The following is a 19,814-nucleotide window of genomic DNA, read 5'->3' on the forward strand; positions in this document are numbered from 1 at the left end:
CAGGACTAAGTCAACTTCCCCCCTCTGACCTCCGAACACCCATGTCAGAAGTCAGCTTAGTCCAGTTCAACATCAACCCAAATTAGTCTGGTGACTAAAATGCACACCATAAAGAGGGTAAAGACAATATCCTGAAGGTTTCCTAACCACTTGTGGCCAGATAACAAAGCATACATTATCATTAAAAAATCAAAAACTCTCTAAGATTAAATTAAAGTTCCAAGGGGCTTCTACTTAGAATTGTGCAGAAAAGCATAGTGGTGTAGCAACAATAAATCATAAGTTGAAAAACCATAGGTGCGTCCCAGCACAGCCTCTTCTGGGCGATGACAGGTGAAGATGGGCCCGCCATTGGCCCGGACGCAACCAACACACGTCCCTCGCAGTAGAAATAGCGTGGGTGCTTTATAGCTCCGGGGTGTAGCTCTTCCTCCCTCTGGTCATGGACACGCTACAGGCACAATGCAGCCTTAGAGATACAGTCCCCCAAAAGCTCTGGCATCCCACACAACGGAAATAGGGCTCTTTATAGCGCAAAAGGTGCAGCTTCTCCTCTCCCTGATCACAGCGCCGGCTCCATTCACAATGCAGACTGGGACTTACAATCCCTAAGAGTTCAGGTGTCCCCTATATTCCCAGTCCCTACTCCTCAAAAACAAAACAGTCCAAGGTGAGTGTCAGCTCAGTCAGCCCCATGAAGGGGGGCACACAATCACTATGTAGGGGGGAGGCCCGGTATTTTAGAAGTTCGCTTTTGCCATTGGGCATTAGAACCCAGGAAACAGGAGAGGAGGGGGAGAGGAGAAGGGTCCTCAAATTTCTGGCTGATCACCACACACTTTTTCTGGCACCCTCTACCAGTTTGAAGGCACACCACTGCAGGAGGCTGACCCACCGACATCATATGTCACCTAAAGGCCAACTGCTCCATGCTCTGCTCTGCTCTGCCTCTGCTCGCCCTGGCGCTCTGCAAACATGCCCTGTTGCTCAGGCAGCTCAAGTGGCTAAACCCAGCTTGTTTTCCAGGAAATCCCTCTTGGCCTTCTTGCTTCCGCCTGGGCTGCCAATCTCTATATCTTGGGCTATTCAGGCTGATTCCTCTGGGCTGTCGCCACAGGCTCCCAGAGAGACAGTTGCTCCTTTTTCGATGGGTTGTCTCCTTTTAGCTTGTAACTCATAGAGACTTTCTTGGTGGGAAGACTGAGAAACTACTTTGTAATTTCCATCAAGTCCATCTTCCTTGAAATACCACAGCAGAAAGCACAAATGAAGCACATTTTTTGTAACTCTGAAGTATGATGGCAACAAAGATTTAAAAAGGATCAAAACAAATCAAGATATCTTCATTAGTGATATGCAATTAGTAAATATGTGCTGAAAACTGATTTCTAGTAATTCGGAACATACAAAACTGACTCTTGAGGGATCAATCAAAAAACATCACTTAGAACAATAAAACCTGAATTATTATTGTCCTCATATATGTAATTTATTTTATTATGACAATGTACACTCTGTGCAGTATTGACCTCTTGCCACTCTGGATACTCCTCTGGGACAATTACCTAAACGTAACATATCTTCTCTAAAAACATTACATCCAATACATAGCCCTTATGTGTTAATTATTTCAAGGCCAAAGATCTCTTTTGCAAGCAATACCGTCTACCCTGGCAGTCCATTAGGCTAAACTTCGTTGCAGCAGTCTATTGCCTATCTTTTGTCATTTGTACTGTAGAACAAAATAGTGGAATCCACCACTATCCCTGTATCAAAAAATAAAAATGACTCCTGGAAAAAATGATGCAGACGCGTTTCGGTCTATTTAATTCTGGCCTCTTCAGGACTCATAAGGCGCATGTATCCAACAACGGGTCTGTTTGTGAGGGAGAATCTCCCTTCTCAAAGAAGCATGCCGCTCACTGCGGTCTTGTGTCTTTCCAAATGCCTCATTCACTGCCTGGCAACAAGTCTGAAATAGAGCCTCAGATGGAAACAGCTCCGCTTCCGTTTCCGAAGCCTCTGCCATACGAAGCACGGCACAAAAATCACGCTCCTACTTAAAACGCCGCTACAAGTGCGAAACGCCACTACAAGTGCGTTCACCGGAAGCGCCATAATCGAGACAGCTAGCTTTCCTCACAGGAAATGGATGTTCTTAGATTTCCAGCTCTAATGATTTCTGCACAATATTGTTTGTATATAACTTTATCAGTAAAACTGAGAGGCATGTGAATTTTGCAGCCATTTAAATGGAAAATCGTCTGTCTGTAAATGACAGGGCGAAACCACACTAAGCTTTAGTAATATATTTGTGAAAGTGTGCTCCAAAATGCAGCAACGGCTGCACACCACCACCCTTACCACTGTCCTTTTCACTGTCCTGCTGAATGGGCATGAGCCATTTGCTATATTTGTTCTTTGTGTGAGCAGGGAATACCTCCCATGAATGCAATGAGCCAGTGGCACAGGAACAATTTTCAGAATGGCAGTGCTGCAATCAGTGTTACAACGATTAAGTCTTTGGGACTGAGAAAAATCCAGGCTTCACACATCATTCCAGAAATAGAAAATATTAATTGTGTTTTGGTCCATCAAGGAACTTCTTCAGGGCAAATATCCCAATTTGAAATTCTTTGATAAAGAATTGTTCTAAACTGATATCCTTTTTGTAAGGGTTTGATAGTACGCTAGTAGTAGTCCACGGAATGCCAGAGGTACGACGTGGAGCATACTCTGCTTAACCTTGGTAGAATAACTTGCCCTCCTACTATAATAAACCATCTAATCCTAACAAGAAAGTATCTGTTTTGAACAATTCCTCAAAAAATAATCTTTACCTGGGATGTTACCATGGAAGAAGGTTATCGATAGAATGAAACATATTGGCTGATTGAATATATTCCATTTCTGGAAAGAAGATTAAAGAATGGATAATGGATTGAAAATCCATCTCTGTGATTAGTTTGGACTGACTTACTGATATTTTCTATATATATGGTCTGCTACATTTTCTGAGTGCGCACTGTTCATTTATGTTTCTAATCTACTACATGGCCTGAGCCTGCTGCACGAACAGTGCGATCTGTTAGTAATAGTTCCCTTAGTGTTTACACCTGATTTCTGTACATTAAAGAATGGACACTGATGGCAGTACTCTCCTTTGAAAACTAGCTACTAGTGTTAATCTTTTGATGCAAGTTGCACCGCACTGCTACAATGAGTTATTTCCTGTATGCTTAGGAGGGGCTCTGCTATCAAGTGGTACAGGAAAGCTCTCTCTAGTGCCCCCTCACTGTTCTAGGTATGCCCCTTGGGTGAACCGTTCCCTGCTGGCTGAGAAGAGCATAAGCTGAGGCTGGTGGATGGACTCTGAGCCTTGTCAGGTCACAGGTTTGCTGCAACACTAAGACAGTTGAAGCCGAAGTTAAATAGAACTTTATTCGGTCTGGTATGACCATAAAAGCACATAGTTAAAACACATTTCAAAGGATAATAAAACAGTATCATAAAAGACAATTGGTGACAGATATATCAGTGGTTTAACCAACGCCCTGTATAAGTCATAGAACATATTTTTTCCTTAAACTCAGAGCCAGAGTAATAAAATGTAAGACTGCAAAGCACATTTCGGTGACTCCAGGCATTGTAAAATCAATAAACCCTCTTGTGTTTTAAAACTTTTACCGCTAAAACAGGATGTAAAAAACGCATTCTAAAAATAGAAACCAAAGTGGAAAACAACGCAAAGTGCTTGGTTGGCTGCTTGGAAACTCCATCACAGGGACAAAGTTTAGTGAGGCACACCAGGACCCAACAACAGGAAAAGCCCCTAGGAAATTAATCGCTTTGGCACTGAGCCGCGTTAGGTAAAGCCTGTGTTCTGAGCCTTTTATCCATGTTAAATAGGGCTCCATACCATTACATGTTGAAAGTGGTATGTTTGTACAGATGCACTGAAACCAAGTCAAAAACTTTCGCAAGCCTTTCTCTGTGAGCAAAATACATTTTCTTTACCAGTGCTTAATTTGTAAATAAAAAAAAGGTGCCGGTGCCCAAAGCCCTCCTCTTGAACACGCAGCTGCTGCAATTAAATGTGCGAACACAGAATACTGAGGCGGCGTAATCCTGAAGCCATCTCGGGCCTCTTCAATCCGTATAAAGCCACTCCCTGCCCCCTCAGCTCACTCTTACAGCTTTCTACTTTCTCCCTTTGTGACGGTTTTTCGTTTTTCCCTTCCTCCGTCTTTCCCATATGTGTCTTTTGCTCGTAGCAAAGGCTTGAGGCAGAAGATTAAGCCCCAGCCCTCAAAAATAAGTTCTGGTGCTCAGCACCGGAAACAACAAGCACAAATTAAGCACTGTTCTTTACCTGGGACTTGGTGCTTGAGCTAATGCTATCTGGAGTCTCAAAGAGATTGTTCAAATCTAAGTCCCGAAATGTACATTTTTTAGGTAAATAGTCCAGCGGACGGCAAATGAATTACATTGTTTAAGGCAATCCTCCCAGGATTGTCTGAGTAAAAGTCAACTCTGGGATGGACTGGATTTTAACCCATAACAGAATGAGGCCAAGCCCACTGTATCTTCTAAAAATCCTAAACCCACTTTATGATGGGAAATAAAACTCAACATGGATTTGGGAAGTCCTGAAAGCCTATTTAAAACCCTGTTCTCTCCTGCTTGAAGGTAATTTACTGACCCCCACACACTAGTCCCATATGTGCCCACAGAAAGGCATTTACTTTTATATACCAGAGTCAATTATTTTGGGGGCTTGTGGCCCAAATTCTTCTCAAACCTAAAAAGTGTTTCGCACCCCACCTCCATCAATTGAGACCTATGTAAAATTAATCGTATCCCACATCGTTTGTTTTTTCAGTATATCGCCAATAAAAACGTTTTTAGAGGGGGTGTTTTTTGGGTCGCAAATTAAAATAATTGATTTGCTGTTATTTACATTGAGCTTCAGCCTGCATAAAACTGTAAAATCTGCCTGAAAGTGCTTGCAGATCATTTGCAGTGTGGGCTAAAAGCACGGCATCGTCCACGTACAACAGTACGGGGGCTAATCAAAAACCTATTTGGGGAACATCATAGGAACATGTACTTAAAAAATAATGTGAAGCATTAATATAAAATAAGAATAAAAAAAGGGCCAAAATACAGCCCTGTTTCATCCTACGGGTGACTGGAATGAGTCATTTTTGTCTCCTTTTTTATAAATAGGAACTGTGCCTGACTCTTCACAACTCCAACGGCCCCTCCAATTATGACGGACCTAAAACGCTAGTAATCAGAGGAGAACAGAGTTCAAGGTTATGATAAAACATTTCCCCTGGGACGCCATCTTGGGCCTGATGCCTATCCTGTTGCAGAATGTGAGATAGCTAATCACTCTTCGCCCACTGAGGTAGATTTGCTACAGGCTATTAAAGCCGACAGTGGAAAGGCAGAATCCTCTGGCGACATAAATTCCAAACATTCTTGATTAAATAATTTAGAAATATGGGAAACCTATTCCTGCTCCACTATATGGCAGTCTATCCCTGAGGGAGCCTTTTCAGTAAAGAAGGGCCTATTTACAACTTCCCGGAAAGCCCTATTTTCTTTCAGGGAAGTGGCACATTCCAATTCGTCCCAAGCATTAGCTCTAATTTATGCCTTTCATTTTTTCAATAGCTACTTTATAATTTCTTCTGGCTGCTCTCACTGCGATAGGGTCTCGTATGATAATATTGGTAACATGTTTTAGAACCTTAAGAGTGTTTGTACACTCTGTATTGAACCAAGCATGTGCATGTCTCTCCACCGGAGAATTATCTTCCAGTAACAAATCTGAGATAGAAGTTCAAAGGTTGTAACAAATGCTACCTGGATCGAAATCTTCAGTGAGACTGCTATTAATCTCTTTAAAATTGTTACCAACCACATTAAAAAAGTTTCTGTTAGAATCTACAAGTTGCAACTTCCTGCGAACCGCTTTATTAGAGGTAAAAGTTAAAGATGGAAGATCCCCTGTGGTAAGAGGTGCTGTGTGCGTAACAGTTAGAGTGATAGTAATCGGATAATGGTCACTCCAAGGGGAATGGCAAACCTCATAATTTTCCAGCAATGGAACCGCGTCCTTTGACAATAAGATATGATCTGTAACGCTTTGTTTGCTCCTCCCAACATACGTTGGGTCATGCACAAAATGATCATCCCTTAGATCTGACGCATAGGACAAATTATTAACCAATATCACTCTAGTTAATGCTTTTCTGTACATCGGGTGCAGAAAGTGACCAACAGAATCGCCCTGCCCATTTGTGATTCCACAAGCATGATTCTACATTTAGTTATATTAACATCACCCACCCATAACAAAGAAGCACCAATGGGCTCCTTATCCACAATTTCCGAAAGAATGAGCCCCTACTCCTCAATAATCTTCCCAGGTTAAGACGCATACAAAATATTCTAAAAGTTTACAAGAAATATATTAAACACATTGGGATAGAATATCTTCAAACGTTGGTAGTAAGGGTTTGAAAACACTTCTTTGACCATAAAATTCCCTACTGCAGCAGAGACAATGACTAAAAGTCACACCTTCCCCCTGCCAGCCGTAGAGGGAACGGCAAGGGAACAGAAGGATCTAAGGGCCAGATGTAGCAAAAACCCAAATTGCGACTTGCAATTTGCGAGTCCCTGCGACTCGCAAATTGCAAGTCGCAATTTGGTATGCAGAAATGTGTCTCAAACACCTTCTGCAACTCGCAATGGGGTCGCAAAGACCCACCTCATTAATATAAATGAGGTGGGTCGCAGTTTGCGACCCCATTGCGAGTATGGAGACAGCAGACCACCATGTCCGTGACTGCTTTTTAATAAAGCAGTTTTTTTTTTCTAAGTGCAGCTCGTTTTCCTTAAAGGAAAACGAGCTGCACTTTGAAAAAAAAAAAAAAACCTTTAGTTTCGGAATTTTTCAGGGCAGGTAGTTTCATTGGACCACTGCCTGCTCTGAAAAAATATTTTGTTTTCCAGTCACAAAGGGGAAGGGGTCCAATGGGGACCCCTTCCCGTTTGTGTCTGGGTTACCATCCACTTCAAGTGGATGGTAACTGCGATTCCATTTGCGACCATTGCGATTCGCAAATAGGAAGGGAACACCCCTTCCTATTTGCGAGTCGGAAATGCATTTTGCGAGTCGGTTCCGACTCGCAAAATGCATTTCTGCATACCGGTGAGGCTTTTGCGCCTCGCAAACGGCGTTTTTCGCTGTTTGGGACTCGCAAAAGCCTTCGTACATCTGGCCCTAAATCCATTAATAGACCCTCCTTTTTGGGGACTATGAATATTCAGAGCCACTCATTCATTACTGTCCAACTCCGATAAAACCTGAAATCTATTTTGAGTTGGGATCTCATAGGCTCCCCATACAACTGAGTTGGGGAGGAGGGACAGAGACCAGCCCTAACCCTTGCACCATTTGAAGCACATGAGCAATAAAAATAGTCCAATGAGACGACAGACACCAAGTCGGAGGCTCCCTTCTTCCAGTTCCTAAAATCCAAATTTATTATTAGATGGGCCAGCTCTGGGTACCTGCAATTCACAAAGATACAATCCAATCCCCTTTTAAGACTTTGGCGGAAGGCCCAACCCAACAGACTTTCCTCACCATAAGAATGTCATTGTACTCCCGGATGACAAAATCAGTGTTTCTAGAGAGCCAGTGATACACTTTATTTTCAAGGGCCGAATAGCTTTCATCAGCGTGCCTCTGCACTGTAGGAACACCCACCAATACTAACATGTAGGAAGAATAGTCAGGTGGCAGGTGTAAGGCCACTTGACCACACGTAATACTATGCTGGGGGGAGTTCTCAGTGATGGCTGGAAAAACGAGAGGCCTTGCCGCCCTACGGCCGGCCTGCGATTCCAAAGTTCTGGGCTCGGGTGCGTGACTCTTCAGTGGGGTGGCAACAGGATTTTTCACTGGAGCAGTACTAGATCTCGTTGCTCTCATATGGCTGTGCTTTGCTTGCTTTCCGGGGCCCCTAGTAATGTTCGAGCTCGTGGGAAGACACTAGGGCTGGCGCCTGGGGGGCACCAGAGCTGGAGGAGCAGGTAGAGGCTTATGGTTGGAGACTAAGGGCCAGATTACGTGTCTGGCAGTCCGAAGACCATCCGACTTGCGGTGGAGAACGCCATGGCTGTGGCAGTCTGACCACCATATTACAAGAATGGCAGTCGGTGCCGCCAAAAGACCACCATCTCCGCCAGGATCTCTGATCCCAACGGTATGGCGACGGTCGTGGTTGTAATCAACTACGGCAGAGCTGAAATCAGTACTGCTGTGCTGATTACAACCATGTTCTCCTCCAGCCTTTTTATGGTGGTTCAACTGCCATGAAATGGCTGGTGGAAAACAAGTGCAGCGGGCCACAGGGGGGCTCCTGCACTGCCCACGACATTGTCGTGGGCAGCTCAAGAGCCCCTCTCCCCAGCACCATCTGAATATGCAATGTCTGCTGTGCTTTCTGAGGGTGCTAGGGGGGCCCCCTGTGGCGTGGCATTGGCCTCGGCTCAATGTGAAGCCAAGTCCAATTCCAATTCACGTTTTACACTGGGCAGACCGACAAAACCATGGTTTCTGCCGTTCAGCCCAGTGGAAAACTCGTAATGGGGTCAGTGGGGAGACTGCCAGCTCTGCGGGGGTGTCCTCACCACGGGTCTGGCTGTCAGGTTTTCTAACAGCCAAACTCGTAATCAGGCACTAAATCATTACTAACCCCTTCCAGAACACTTAAGGCCTGATTATGAGCTCGGCAGACGGTTTTACCTGTCCGCCGAACTTCCAACGGGGAGGTTGCCACCATTGTGGCTACCTCCCTACCGGCCCATTACGAGTTTCCTGCTAGGTTGGCGGGCGGAAAACTGAATTTTTGCCTGCCAGCGTAGCAGGAAACACGCTACAGCATTGTGTCTGGCTCGTAATCAAGCCGGAGGCAATGCTTTAGGATGCAGGGTGCAGCAGCACCCTCACAATTTTAACTGTCTACAAAGCATTGCAACGGTGCTAGCCAGGGGGGCCCCTGCACAGCACATGCCAAGTTCATGGGCAGTGCAGGGGCCCCCCTGGGGCCTCCTGCACCCGTTTTCCGCCAGCCTTTTCATGGCAGTGCTACCGCCATGAAATCGCTGACTCAGAACAAAGTCGTAATCCCCAGGGCATTGCTGCTTGCAGCGCTGCCCTGGCAGATTAGGACCGCCACAACCGCCAGACTGCTGTGCTCTCCGATCGTGGTGGTGCTGGCGGTCCAACCGCGGCATGACCACTGCAGTCATAATTTGGAGCTCGGACCACCACATTGGTGCCGGTCCAACCGCCATCCGCGAACCTGGCTGTCATGAGACCTTTAGGTTCGTAATGAGGCCCTAAGGCCCAGATTTATACTTGCTTTGCGCAGAATTAGCGTCATTTTTACTGACGCTAACTAAGCACAAACTTAACTCCAAATTTATTCTTTGGCACTAGACCTGTGGGTCAGGGCAGGCGTTAGGGGACATGTGGGCCTATTTCCATAGTGGACCACCATGGTATGAGTCGACAGGGGCCCTTCCCAGGCCCCAGGGACACCCACACCAGAAGGACACCAGGGGATGGGGGACCCCATCCCAGGTAAGTATAGGTAGGCAGAGGTAAGTATTTTTGTTTATTTTTTAAAGTGCCATTGGGGGCCCCGAAATGGGACCCCATACATGACACTGGGTGCAATGGCCATACCCAGGGGACCCTTGTCCTCTGTGCTGGCCATTCGGGTGGTGGGCATGACTCCTGTCTTTTATAAGACAAGAGTCATGTGGTATGGTAGGTTTAGCATCACCCCCACCCGGCTAACTTCATTTTCCATGATGTTAGCCCACCCTTTACGCCGGATTGTGCCATTCCATAAATAAGACGCCCGGCCGGGATCTTGGAATGAGGCTAGCTGGCTGCAAACTTTTTCTATCAAAACTGCATTAGTGCAGTTTTGTGTGAAACAGTATAAATATGGGCCTTAGTCTTTCCAAGATGAGAGCAATAGCAGCAGCTAATGTCATCTTCACTCTGTCCACCAGGCCTTCCCAAGATAAATTGTGCTCTACTAAGCACATGTCATTAGACACAGCAGGTATAGAGACCTGTTGAGAGAGGGAATCCATGTTACATTGAAGTGATTTAGAGCCCAAGTTGTTTGAGTTACGTGAAACCCTTCCTGTTTTATATTTTCTTTTCTTTTTCGCAAAGGGCTCACATGTGCTGCTATTGAGGCCAGGATCAGGTATGGCTAACAAAGAATCTGATGCTGGCCCTTCTTGTACTGGCCTCACCAGTGCAGTGGTACAGACCTCAGGGCTCGGCATATTTATGGTGTCCTCCATAACTACATCAGTAGCATCAGAAAAGGTGAGTTAAGCTGTGAATTAGCAGGACTAATATTGTCTCCCAGCTCAAGAGACAACCACCTTCCTGTGAGTTCGATTTCTTTGGAGACAACACTGATGGCCTGGACCAAAAAAGAATCCAAAGTGGTACCAACATTTGAGGAGGTCACAGCAGGATCCTTTCCCACTGCCAAGTTACGTTTGCCTACGTTCGTGGACATTGCTTCAAAATAATAGGAATATGGTTAAACTTACTGTAAGAAGACACCCACCAAAAGTTTCAAATGAGATGGCCCAGCCTCTCCCGGCCGTTGACAGTTGAAGACGGGCCCGATCTTGGCCTGGGCACTCACCCAGGCGCATCCTGTGTCACAGGCTGCCAGATGCGCTTTTAGCGCATTTTGAGAGTCACTGTCCCCAACTCTCCTTTCCCCTTCTTGCAGGCAGGGATGCTGGGGGATGTAGTCCCACCCCAGCAAGATGGTGCAACAAGGCGGGTGGAGGCCAAAAGACAACAAAGTAGCCCACTAAGATATTTATTATGGAAATATTACATTTCTACAGCTACTTCTCACCTCTGCTGAAGAGTCATTTTGCGTGTAGATTTACTGACTTGATATGGCACAAACCGAGGCACCAGATCTGGACCCAGTTTTAGATAAGCCCCTCTGTTGCTGCCCTCTTCATAGTAGTTGGAGGCAGAAAAAATGGTGACAACCTGTGTTTTTTGAAGAAAAAACATTTTCATTTCATATTATTCTGAGTACAGTTTTACCTAGTGGGAGTAACTAGAAGAGTACACTGCAAAATTAATATTTATGAATAAATGTAAAAGTTCACAATTTCCATATTCTTCAGTATCCTAAAAATATAAACATTTGGTGGTGGTAAAAAATGTATGGTAGACACACCCGTACTGGATTGCTGGCATTGACTTTGCCTGTCTTCAATTCATCTCTTTTCTGGTGGAATTTACATTCAGATCCATGACTATTTTTTTGTAGTGCTGGTAGAGTTAGCCTTGATCTCAAAATTACTGCAGTGAAAAGAATACTTACTGCACTATTCACAAGAGAGACAAAAAGACGTTTCAGTCCGTGGCTCAAATTCATCTAGAATGTGCGTAACAGTTTCCCATGTCATTAAACTCCATCAATCAATTAATCAAGCAATCAGTAGATTTATAATGTGCAACTAATCACCCAGGAGGTTATCCAGGCGCTGAGATCAGCATTGGGATCAGTGCTCGAGGGCTATTTTACGTTAATTTTATAAGGCACGCATTGTTTTGAAGCCAAATACTTTTTCAGAGTTCAGGAATTATAGCCAAACTATTTGTTTTCCTTTGTCGTTCTATGGGTAATCTGGGTTTGTGATTTTAATTTCACATATTTGCAAAAACCACACGCGGAATTCAGGAAAGTATTGGTCTTTGGGGCACTCTGGGTTTGATATTCCAATCATAGAGGTGTAAGATTTTTCTTTTGGGAAAGCCTACACTTCAAGAACTCAAAGAGAAGTTTTGAAAATTATACATACAGAAGAATTCCAGCATCGGCAAACTCTTGCTTTAGTAACCACGTTATGATACTATGTCATCCTTTAAATATTTTCTAAAGCACATATAACTGTTAATCCCAAATCAAAATAACTTCTATACTTTTTTTTTTTTAAAGATTTTATTCCAGTTTTTGAATATAACAATAACATTATCGCAAAGGTGCTTAGATTAACTGTTCCCCCCTCCCTCCCCTCATGCTACAAATTATACAAAAATTATTCACAGTTGGCAAGTCTCTATAGTTAGTTGTTATTGTCCTCGCTCGCAGAGCCTTAGGATTCCTGTGTTGCGTTTGAGTCTGTATCTGAATCCGTAGTGATTCTGTTTGATTCTTCGGAGAATGCATTTGGTGATTTGAGTTTTTCCAGGATTAATTCCCATTGGGATGCGTCATCCCTTGGTCGGAGTTCGCGTAGTGCCTCGCGAAGCAGTGTCGTTCCTTCTGCTTCTGCCCACTTCACTAAAGAGTTTTGCCATCTGGATATTTGTGGGCCCATTGATGATTTCCAGTTTGTGGTTATTTCCCTTCTTGCTAGGATTAGAGGAAGGTCTATGAATTTTAAGGGCTGTCAGGCGTGGAAAGTCCCCCAGTAGCGCCACTGCCGGGGATTTAATTAATAATCTATCAGTGCAGGCTGAAGTTTTAGCAAAGGCCTCTTCCCAGAATATGTTAAGTTGGGGGCAGCTCCAGAGCATATGTATGAGGTTGGCTGCAGGCTCCGTGCATCTGGGACAGCTTGAGGAGTTTGTTCTATAGATTTTGGAGATCAGGTTTATTAATTTGAACCTGGCGTTTCTGGATACTGGATAGATACGAGAAACGATCTGATCCCATTGCTTTTCATCCCAAGCGACATTCAAGTCCGATTGCCATTTGTTTTTAAGTTTTTCTAGGGGTAGGCATGTGCTGGCTTGTAGCGCTTTGTAGATTCCGGATACTACGCCTTTTAGATCCCCAATGGAGCAAATGGTATTGCAACTGTTATGAGTGGGGGGGTTCAAGGTTTCCAGTTCTCCAGGTTTTTTGGGTGATTTTAATGATGGCGTTGTGGGTAATGAATAAACCGGGGGGGAGGTTATATTGTGTTTGTAGCTCAGTGTATGTGAGGAGTTTCCCTCCGCCGTATAGGTCTCCTAGTTAAGTAATATTATGCTAAATCAGTTTATTGAGGCCTGATATATTTTGCTTCCCTGAGATGTGGGTCATGCAGGACAGTGGGGCCTCCGGGGCGGAAGGGGTATTAATGTGGGAGCGTTTCAGATGCTGGTACCAACAGTGTCTAGCAGACTCCCATTCTATCGGGAGCAGCTGTTTAGTTTTCCGGGGGTTCAGTAGTATGCCCAGTATCCTGTCTGTGGGGCAGTTTAAGGGAAGGCGTAGATCAGTGTCGGTTGAAGGGTTGCATAATAATTTTGCAACCCATTGAAGTTGCCCTGCCCAGTAGTATAACTCCATATCCGGGGCGGCTAAGCCACCTTCAGCTGTAGGTCTCTGGAGTGTTCTTAGTGCCATTCTATGTCTACTCGGACCCCAAATGAAGTTTGTAGACATGGACTCAATCTCTTTGAATACTGCTTTCGGGATTATGAGTGGGATAGTTGAGAAATAGTACAGCAATCTGGGCAGCACTATCATTTTAAGAAGAGCTACTCTGCCTGTGACTGTTAGTGGTAATGTTTCCCAAAAGCGCATACTGGTTCTGATCCCTCTGAGTGCTCCTTGTATGTTTCCTTCTAGTAGGTCATCTACTGAGTGGTAAATTTGAACTCCTAAGTATTTGAATGTGTTAGGTGACAAGGGGAGGCCTCTTGTGTCATTTGGTTCCGGGGTTTCTTTGTGCAGTGGGAAGATGGTGGACTTTCTCCAATTAATCCGAAGTCCGGAGGCAGTTCCGTAACTGTCCATCATTCTCATGGCCCCAGGTAAATCTGATTCTAAGTTTTGTAGGAAGAGCAACATGTCGTCTGCGTATAATGCGATGTAGTGGGTCCAATTATTTATTGGGATGCCCCTATAGTAGAGGCCTGTTCTTGCCATATGCGCTAGGGGCTCTATTGCGATTGCAAAAAGAAGGGGGGATAATGGACATCCTTGTCTTGTGCCCCTGCCAACCTGAAATGGAGGGGATATGTAGTTGCCTGTTTTTACTCTTGCAGTAGGGTTAGTATATAAAAGTTTGGTCCACTTTACAAATCCTTTGCCCAGCCCCAGTTTTAGCATAGCTTGTTCAAGATAGTCCCATCTTAAGCTATCAAATGCCTTCTCTATATCTACCGAGATGATCGCCGCTTGTGGTAAGTTTGGGGGTAAAGAATGGAGTATTGATATGAGGCGTCTAATGTTTTGGGATGTGCTACGATTGGGTATGAAACCCGATTGGTCTTGGTGGATCAATGAGGGCATATGGGGGAGTAATCTGTCAGCTAAAATCTGGCTTAAAATTTTGTAATCTATGTTGAGCATTGATAGGGGGCGATAAGAGCGGACGTCTGTGGCGGGTCTATCTGGTTTCAACAGGGGGATCATAATAGCAGTGTTGGTGGATTGGGGGAGGGAGTTACTATTCCACGCTTCTGTATATAATGCGCAGAGGTGGGGGGCTAGTAGGTCTTGATATTGTTGGTAAAATTCTAGTGGAAGTCCATCCGCTCCTGGGACTTTACCCCTGGCCATACTTTGGATTGCAGTTTTTATTTCCGTGATCGATATAGGCGTCGCTAAAGCCGAAATGTCTTCAGTTGACAGGTTGGGGGTGGTGAAGGTCTCTAATTCATGTAACTGGGTAGGGGTCAGTGTTATGGTGGGGGGAGCATATAAGAGTGCATAGTACTCTTGGAAGACAGAGTTAATGTCTTTTTGGGTGTAGACATGTGTACCCTGTGAGTTTTCAACTTCGACTATTGCAGTTTGTTTTTTTGGGGGTTGCGCGAGCCAGGCAAGTAAAGCGCTAGCTTTGTCGCCTTCTGAGTGTAGTCTGGTTACGTGCTGTTTATAATCAAAGCGGGCAAGTGTATTAGCAGCTACGTAAATTTGTGTCCTAGTAGCCACTATTGCAGGGTGTAAGTTGGGTTGTGTGGGGTACTTTCTTTCCAGGTATCTAAGAGAGTCTTCCAGTTGAAGAAGTTCTGCTTCAATTGACTTTCGGGCACCTATATTTTCAGCAATGCATTTTCCCCGGATAACTATTTAAAAAGTTTCCCATTCAATGGATCTAGTAGATGCCGTACCCTCGTTGTGTTTGAAAAATTCTCCAATAGCTGTGTGTAATGTGTGTTTGAACGCTTCGTCTTCGAGCATTTCCGCTCTGAGGCGCCAAGTTGGGATTGTCGGTCTCTCTCTTCCCCAGGATAGTGAAGCTATCAAGGGGTTATGATCAGATATCGATCGGCTAAGATATTCTGCGGATACCACGTCGCTCTGTATTTCAGGGGATACCAGGATGGAGTCGAGTCTAACATGTAAATCATGTACTGGTGAGTAGTATGAGTAGTCCCTGGAGTGTGGGTTAAGTGTTCTCCAACAATCTATTAATTGCCAGTGTTGTTGCCATTCTGTGAATTGCTTCGCCATTTTCAGCGATTGGGATTGTGATACTGGGGGGTGCTATCTATCTAGGGTGTTACTAGTAATGCAGTTAAAGTCCCCTCCGATTATATTTGTGCCAGCCAGAAAAGGACCTAATTCTAGCGATAATCCGTCGAGGAATTTTATCTTGGTCGTTATTGTGGGCGTATACTCCTCCTACTGTCAGTTCTCTGCCACCTAATCTTCCACTTGCTATCACGTATCTACCCTCTTTATCGATAGCCTTGTGGATTATTTGGAAAGGGACTCCGGGACAGATCCACATAAGAACTCCCCTTGCATAGGCTGAGTAGTTAGTGGCAATTATTTGACCTCTCCATCTTTTGCTAAGGGCTTTAACTTCCTGCTCTATCAGGTGAGTTTCTTGTAGTAGGGCTATGTGTATTCCTCTTCGCTTGAGGTAATTGTGGATTTTGTATTGTTTGGACTCACGGGCTCTGCGGCGAGTGGGGTTAAGTTAGTCGACCTATATTTAGTTTGAGATCTGCCTTCTAAAGTGATTGTGTTTGCATGAATTGTCCCATTCCCAACTCTAATCCGAACTTTCCCCAACTCCCTCTCCCCAGGACCAGATAACAAAACTTTCCCTGTCCAAACCATACAAACTATCCTATTTCCTATTGGAGGTGGGAGGCGCGTCAGGGCCGAGAGCTTACACCCCGGGACGTTCCGGGGACCCGGCTAAAGAATATTTGCTGCCCGTGAGTGAGTGTTCGAGGATCACTACACCCTAGTGGTTGCCTAGAGGGTTCACCTCTACAGGGGCTGTATATAGAGGGTGATCGCTTGGTAAATTGGGAGATCGCTGACAGGTTCTTGCAGAGTTAGATGAGTTCTTCCGCCGTTCTGGGGGTCACTTTTGGTAGATTGGTGCAAGTATCTTGGGATGAGATTGAAAGACTCCCGCAGCTCGAGTCATGGTCCGAGACATCACCTGAGGTTTGCGAGCAGAGTGGAGCTCCTCTGTTCAAGGCCGCTACTGCATCTACTGCTTCGCGCATTCCTTGTAATGATTGGTGTCTGGAGGGTGCAGTTTCTAGTGCTCTTTTAGAGGATCTACCACGTTTCCTGCCAGGGGCGCGGGATGATCCACTTGGCTCGCTTAAAGACATAGGGGGTCATGGACCGCCGGGGCCGGGGTCGGCGGCAGCACCGCCAACAGGCTGGCGGTGCTCCGCCGGGCATTCTGACCGCGGCGGTACAGCCGCGGCCAGAAACGGAAAGTCGGCGGTGTACCGCCGACTTTCCGCTGCCCATGGGAATCCGCCATGGAGGCGCAGCTTGCTGCGCCGCCATGGGGATTCCGACCCCCTCACCGCCATCCTGTTCCTGGCGGTTCCGCCCGCCAGGAACAGGATGGCGGTGAGGGGTGTCGTGGGGCCCCTGGGGGCCCCTGCAGTGCCCATGCCAATGGCATGGGCACTGCAGGGGCCCCCGTAAGAGGGCCCCACTTTGTATTTCAGTGTCTGCTTTGCAGACACTGAAATACGCGACGGGTGCCACTGCACCCGTTGCACATCCTCCACTCCGCCGGCTCCATTCGGAGCCGGCATCCTCATGGAGGGGTGTTTCCCACTGGGCTGGCGGGCGGCCTTTTGGCGGTCGCCCGCCAGCCCAGTGGGAAACCCAGAATACCCGCGGCGGTCTTTTGACCGCGCAGCGGTATTCTGGCGGTTCCCTCCAGGCGGGCGGCTCCCCCATAATACGCTGGTTGTCCACGTATGATTTCCCCTTTAATACGAGTTTGCGAAAGGATATAGTCCCTGTCCTTAAAGTGCAGTAGTTTTGCTACTATCGGGCGGGGTCTGGATCCCGGTGGAGGGGTCTGCCGGGGACTCGGTGTGCTCTTTCGATCGCAAAGAACGCCGAAAAGCCCTCTGGCGGGACTGTGTCTTTGAGCCAATTTTCTAGGAATGACTCTGTGTTCACTGCTGAGAGTTCCATGCCTTCCGGTATTCCGATTATTCTCAGGTTGCTCCTCCGGATTCTCGGCGTCCTCGGCTCTGGATTCTAGGATTTTGATCCTGGATATTAATTCGGACGTCTCTAAAGTCAATGTCTTTTGAGAGGACGTCACCGAGTTTAATGTTTTTTCTGTAGCCCCCACTCTTTATGTGAGTTTTCGATGATCGTCTCTCAGCAGTGATAAGTCCACTGTTAGATTATCTATTTTTTGTTTGAGTGCTTCGCGAGATTCCCTTATGGCTTGTAGGATTGTATCCAGGGTTGTTTCTTGTTGAGTTGTTGTGCTTTGGGAGGCCGAGTGTGGGGGCTGTCCGGACATCTTGTCTGCTGTTGGTTCTTCTTGGTCTTGGCCATTGCGTTTTTTGGGCTTGCCCATTTTGTTAGCTTTATCTGGTGTTGGTAGAGGTGAGGGCGTCTATTTGCAGCAGGTTAGGATAAGGGCTTCCGATTATGGTCTACGGAGGGCACACCTTTAATAGGTCGTTACTTTTGTCAAATAGATGATTAGGGTTTTAAGCGAGGGGATTAGCGTTTTGTGCAGCCCTCAACGCGGCGGGGGCACCCACCGGGGCGTTGGTGGGCAAAATAAGTTGCGGTCGGCGTGCAATTCTCTTAGTTCGACCGGGGTGCTTAGGCCGGTGCGCGGCTGGGTAGGTTAACGTTAATGTTATTAGTTCTGATGTTAGGGCCCAGTCGCTACTGATGAGACTCTGGAATGGTCTCTCGGGAGCACTTCGGGGGGGGGGTTTTATGCTTCTGGGGGGTGGTTGGATCATTGGTTACTCACTGCGGTTGGTTGAGTACTCAGTTTACTCCCCCGTTTCCATTGCTGTCTCTCCGATCTCTGGGAGGTTGTACACTCGAGTTCACAGGATCTGGGTTGCGACTCCGTTCTGGGCCGCCGATGGACCTCTCCCGTTCGCTCCAGGTCCCAGTCAGTGCCGCAAGTTCCCAGCTGTGTCGGGATGGGGGCCCCCAGTGGGCTGGTTTACGTTAATGTTATTAGTTCTGATGTTGGGGCCCGGTCGCTACTGTGGAGATTCTGGAGTAGTCCCTCGGGGGCTCCCCAGGGAGGGGGGGTATATGCCTCTAGGAGGTGCTTGGATCATTGGTTACTCACTGCGCTTGAGTTGGTTGAGTGCTCAGTTTGTTCCCCCGTTTCCATTGTCTTCTCTCCGGTCTCCGGGTGGTTGGTCGCTCGGGTTCACAGGGTCTGGGTTGCAATCCCGTTCTAGGCAGCGGATGGGCCCCGCCTGCCAATCAGGGTCCCAGTCGATGCTGTAAGCTCCCAGCTGTGTCGGGATGGGGGCTCCCGGTGGGCGCCGCCGCCTCCGGGAGCCTGGCATTTCAGTATGCCCACACGACCCGGTGCAAATTCCGCCTTGGATTTTCAGGCCTCCGGGCCCCGTGCCGATACGTTCACGCTGCTGTTCCTCACCTCTCTCCTAATGTGGCTTTAAGGGTCGCTGCTTCCCAACTACATCAGTTTGGGGTGTCGGGATCGCATCTTAGGGTCAGGGAACTTTGTTATTTCTGCAATGTGGGGCCCGGTTCCCCATGCAGCCGCCATCTTGGTTTTCTGGAGCTCCGGGGCTCGATCGTATTTTCTTCTTTCTTAGTTGTTCGTAAGTGCCGCCACTTCTCCTAGTTCTGTTCGGGGGACCGCCAATGTTGGGAACGAGTTTGATGGGGTTTTCAGGGCTTGTTGATGGCTAGGTTTCGGTCCGGGTCCCGTTCTCGGCCCCGGAGAGCCGCTCTACACGTGCAGCTTCATCGGCTCCTGGCCACGCCCCAAAAACTTCTATACTTGGTTGACAATAATAACATTACAACCATACCACATTTCTAATATCCTCTTATCTAGAAATGGTATTATGTGTCACAGGATTGGACAAAGTGAAAACTGGCAGCACGTACCGCATTATTTTCTCGAAAGTCTTTGGTTTCAATTTTCTAAAGGGACCTATATTCACTTTATCCTAAATGAAAGCCTCGGTGCAAACCTCCGTAATACATACATTTCTATTAAGTAGACCTAGATAGAGTTCTAAATTTTGGTGACAATGGCTGTTTATATGTGTCTACCGAAAACTCAGTGGAAGTGATTAAACATTGCATAAAACACAAATTTAATCCACTTTTGGGCCCAAGGTTTTATTACAATATACTACCTTTATCAAATGCACTTCTTCTAAGGTTCTCACCTGCCTCCCAATTGTAATGGTAGGAGCATATGTCACAGGCTTGGGTAAGAAAAAAACTACAAGTATATCTCACATGTTTTTT

At 46.3% G+C, this 19,814-nt stretch overlaps 1 protein-coding gene across 2 annotated transcripts in view; it reads right to left on the reverse strand.

Annotated features, from left to right (window-relative positions):
* Positions 1 to 19,814, reverse strand: part of PPEF1 (protein phosphatase with EF-hand domain 1) — a 471,481-nt gene that overhangs the window by 73,199 nt on the left and 378,468 nt on the right. For both annotated transcript variants that reach the window (XM_069204506.1, XM_069204505.1), the window contains exon 13: positions 10,992 to 11,134. In XM_069204506.1, coding sequence (XP_069060607.1) covers positions 10,992 to 11,134 — 143 coding nt within the window. The remainder of the gene's footprint in view (positions 1 to 10,991; positions 11,135 to 19,814) is intronic.

Source organism: Pleurodeles waltl, chromosome 8, assembly GCF_031143425.1.
Source record: "Pleurodeles waltl isolate 20211129_DDA chromosome 8, aPleWal1.hap1.20221129, whole genome shotgun sequence".
Classification (NCBI taxonomy): Eukaryota; Metazoa; Chordata; class Amphibia; order Caudata; family Salamandridae; genus Pleurodeles; species Pleurodeles waltl.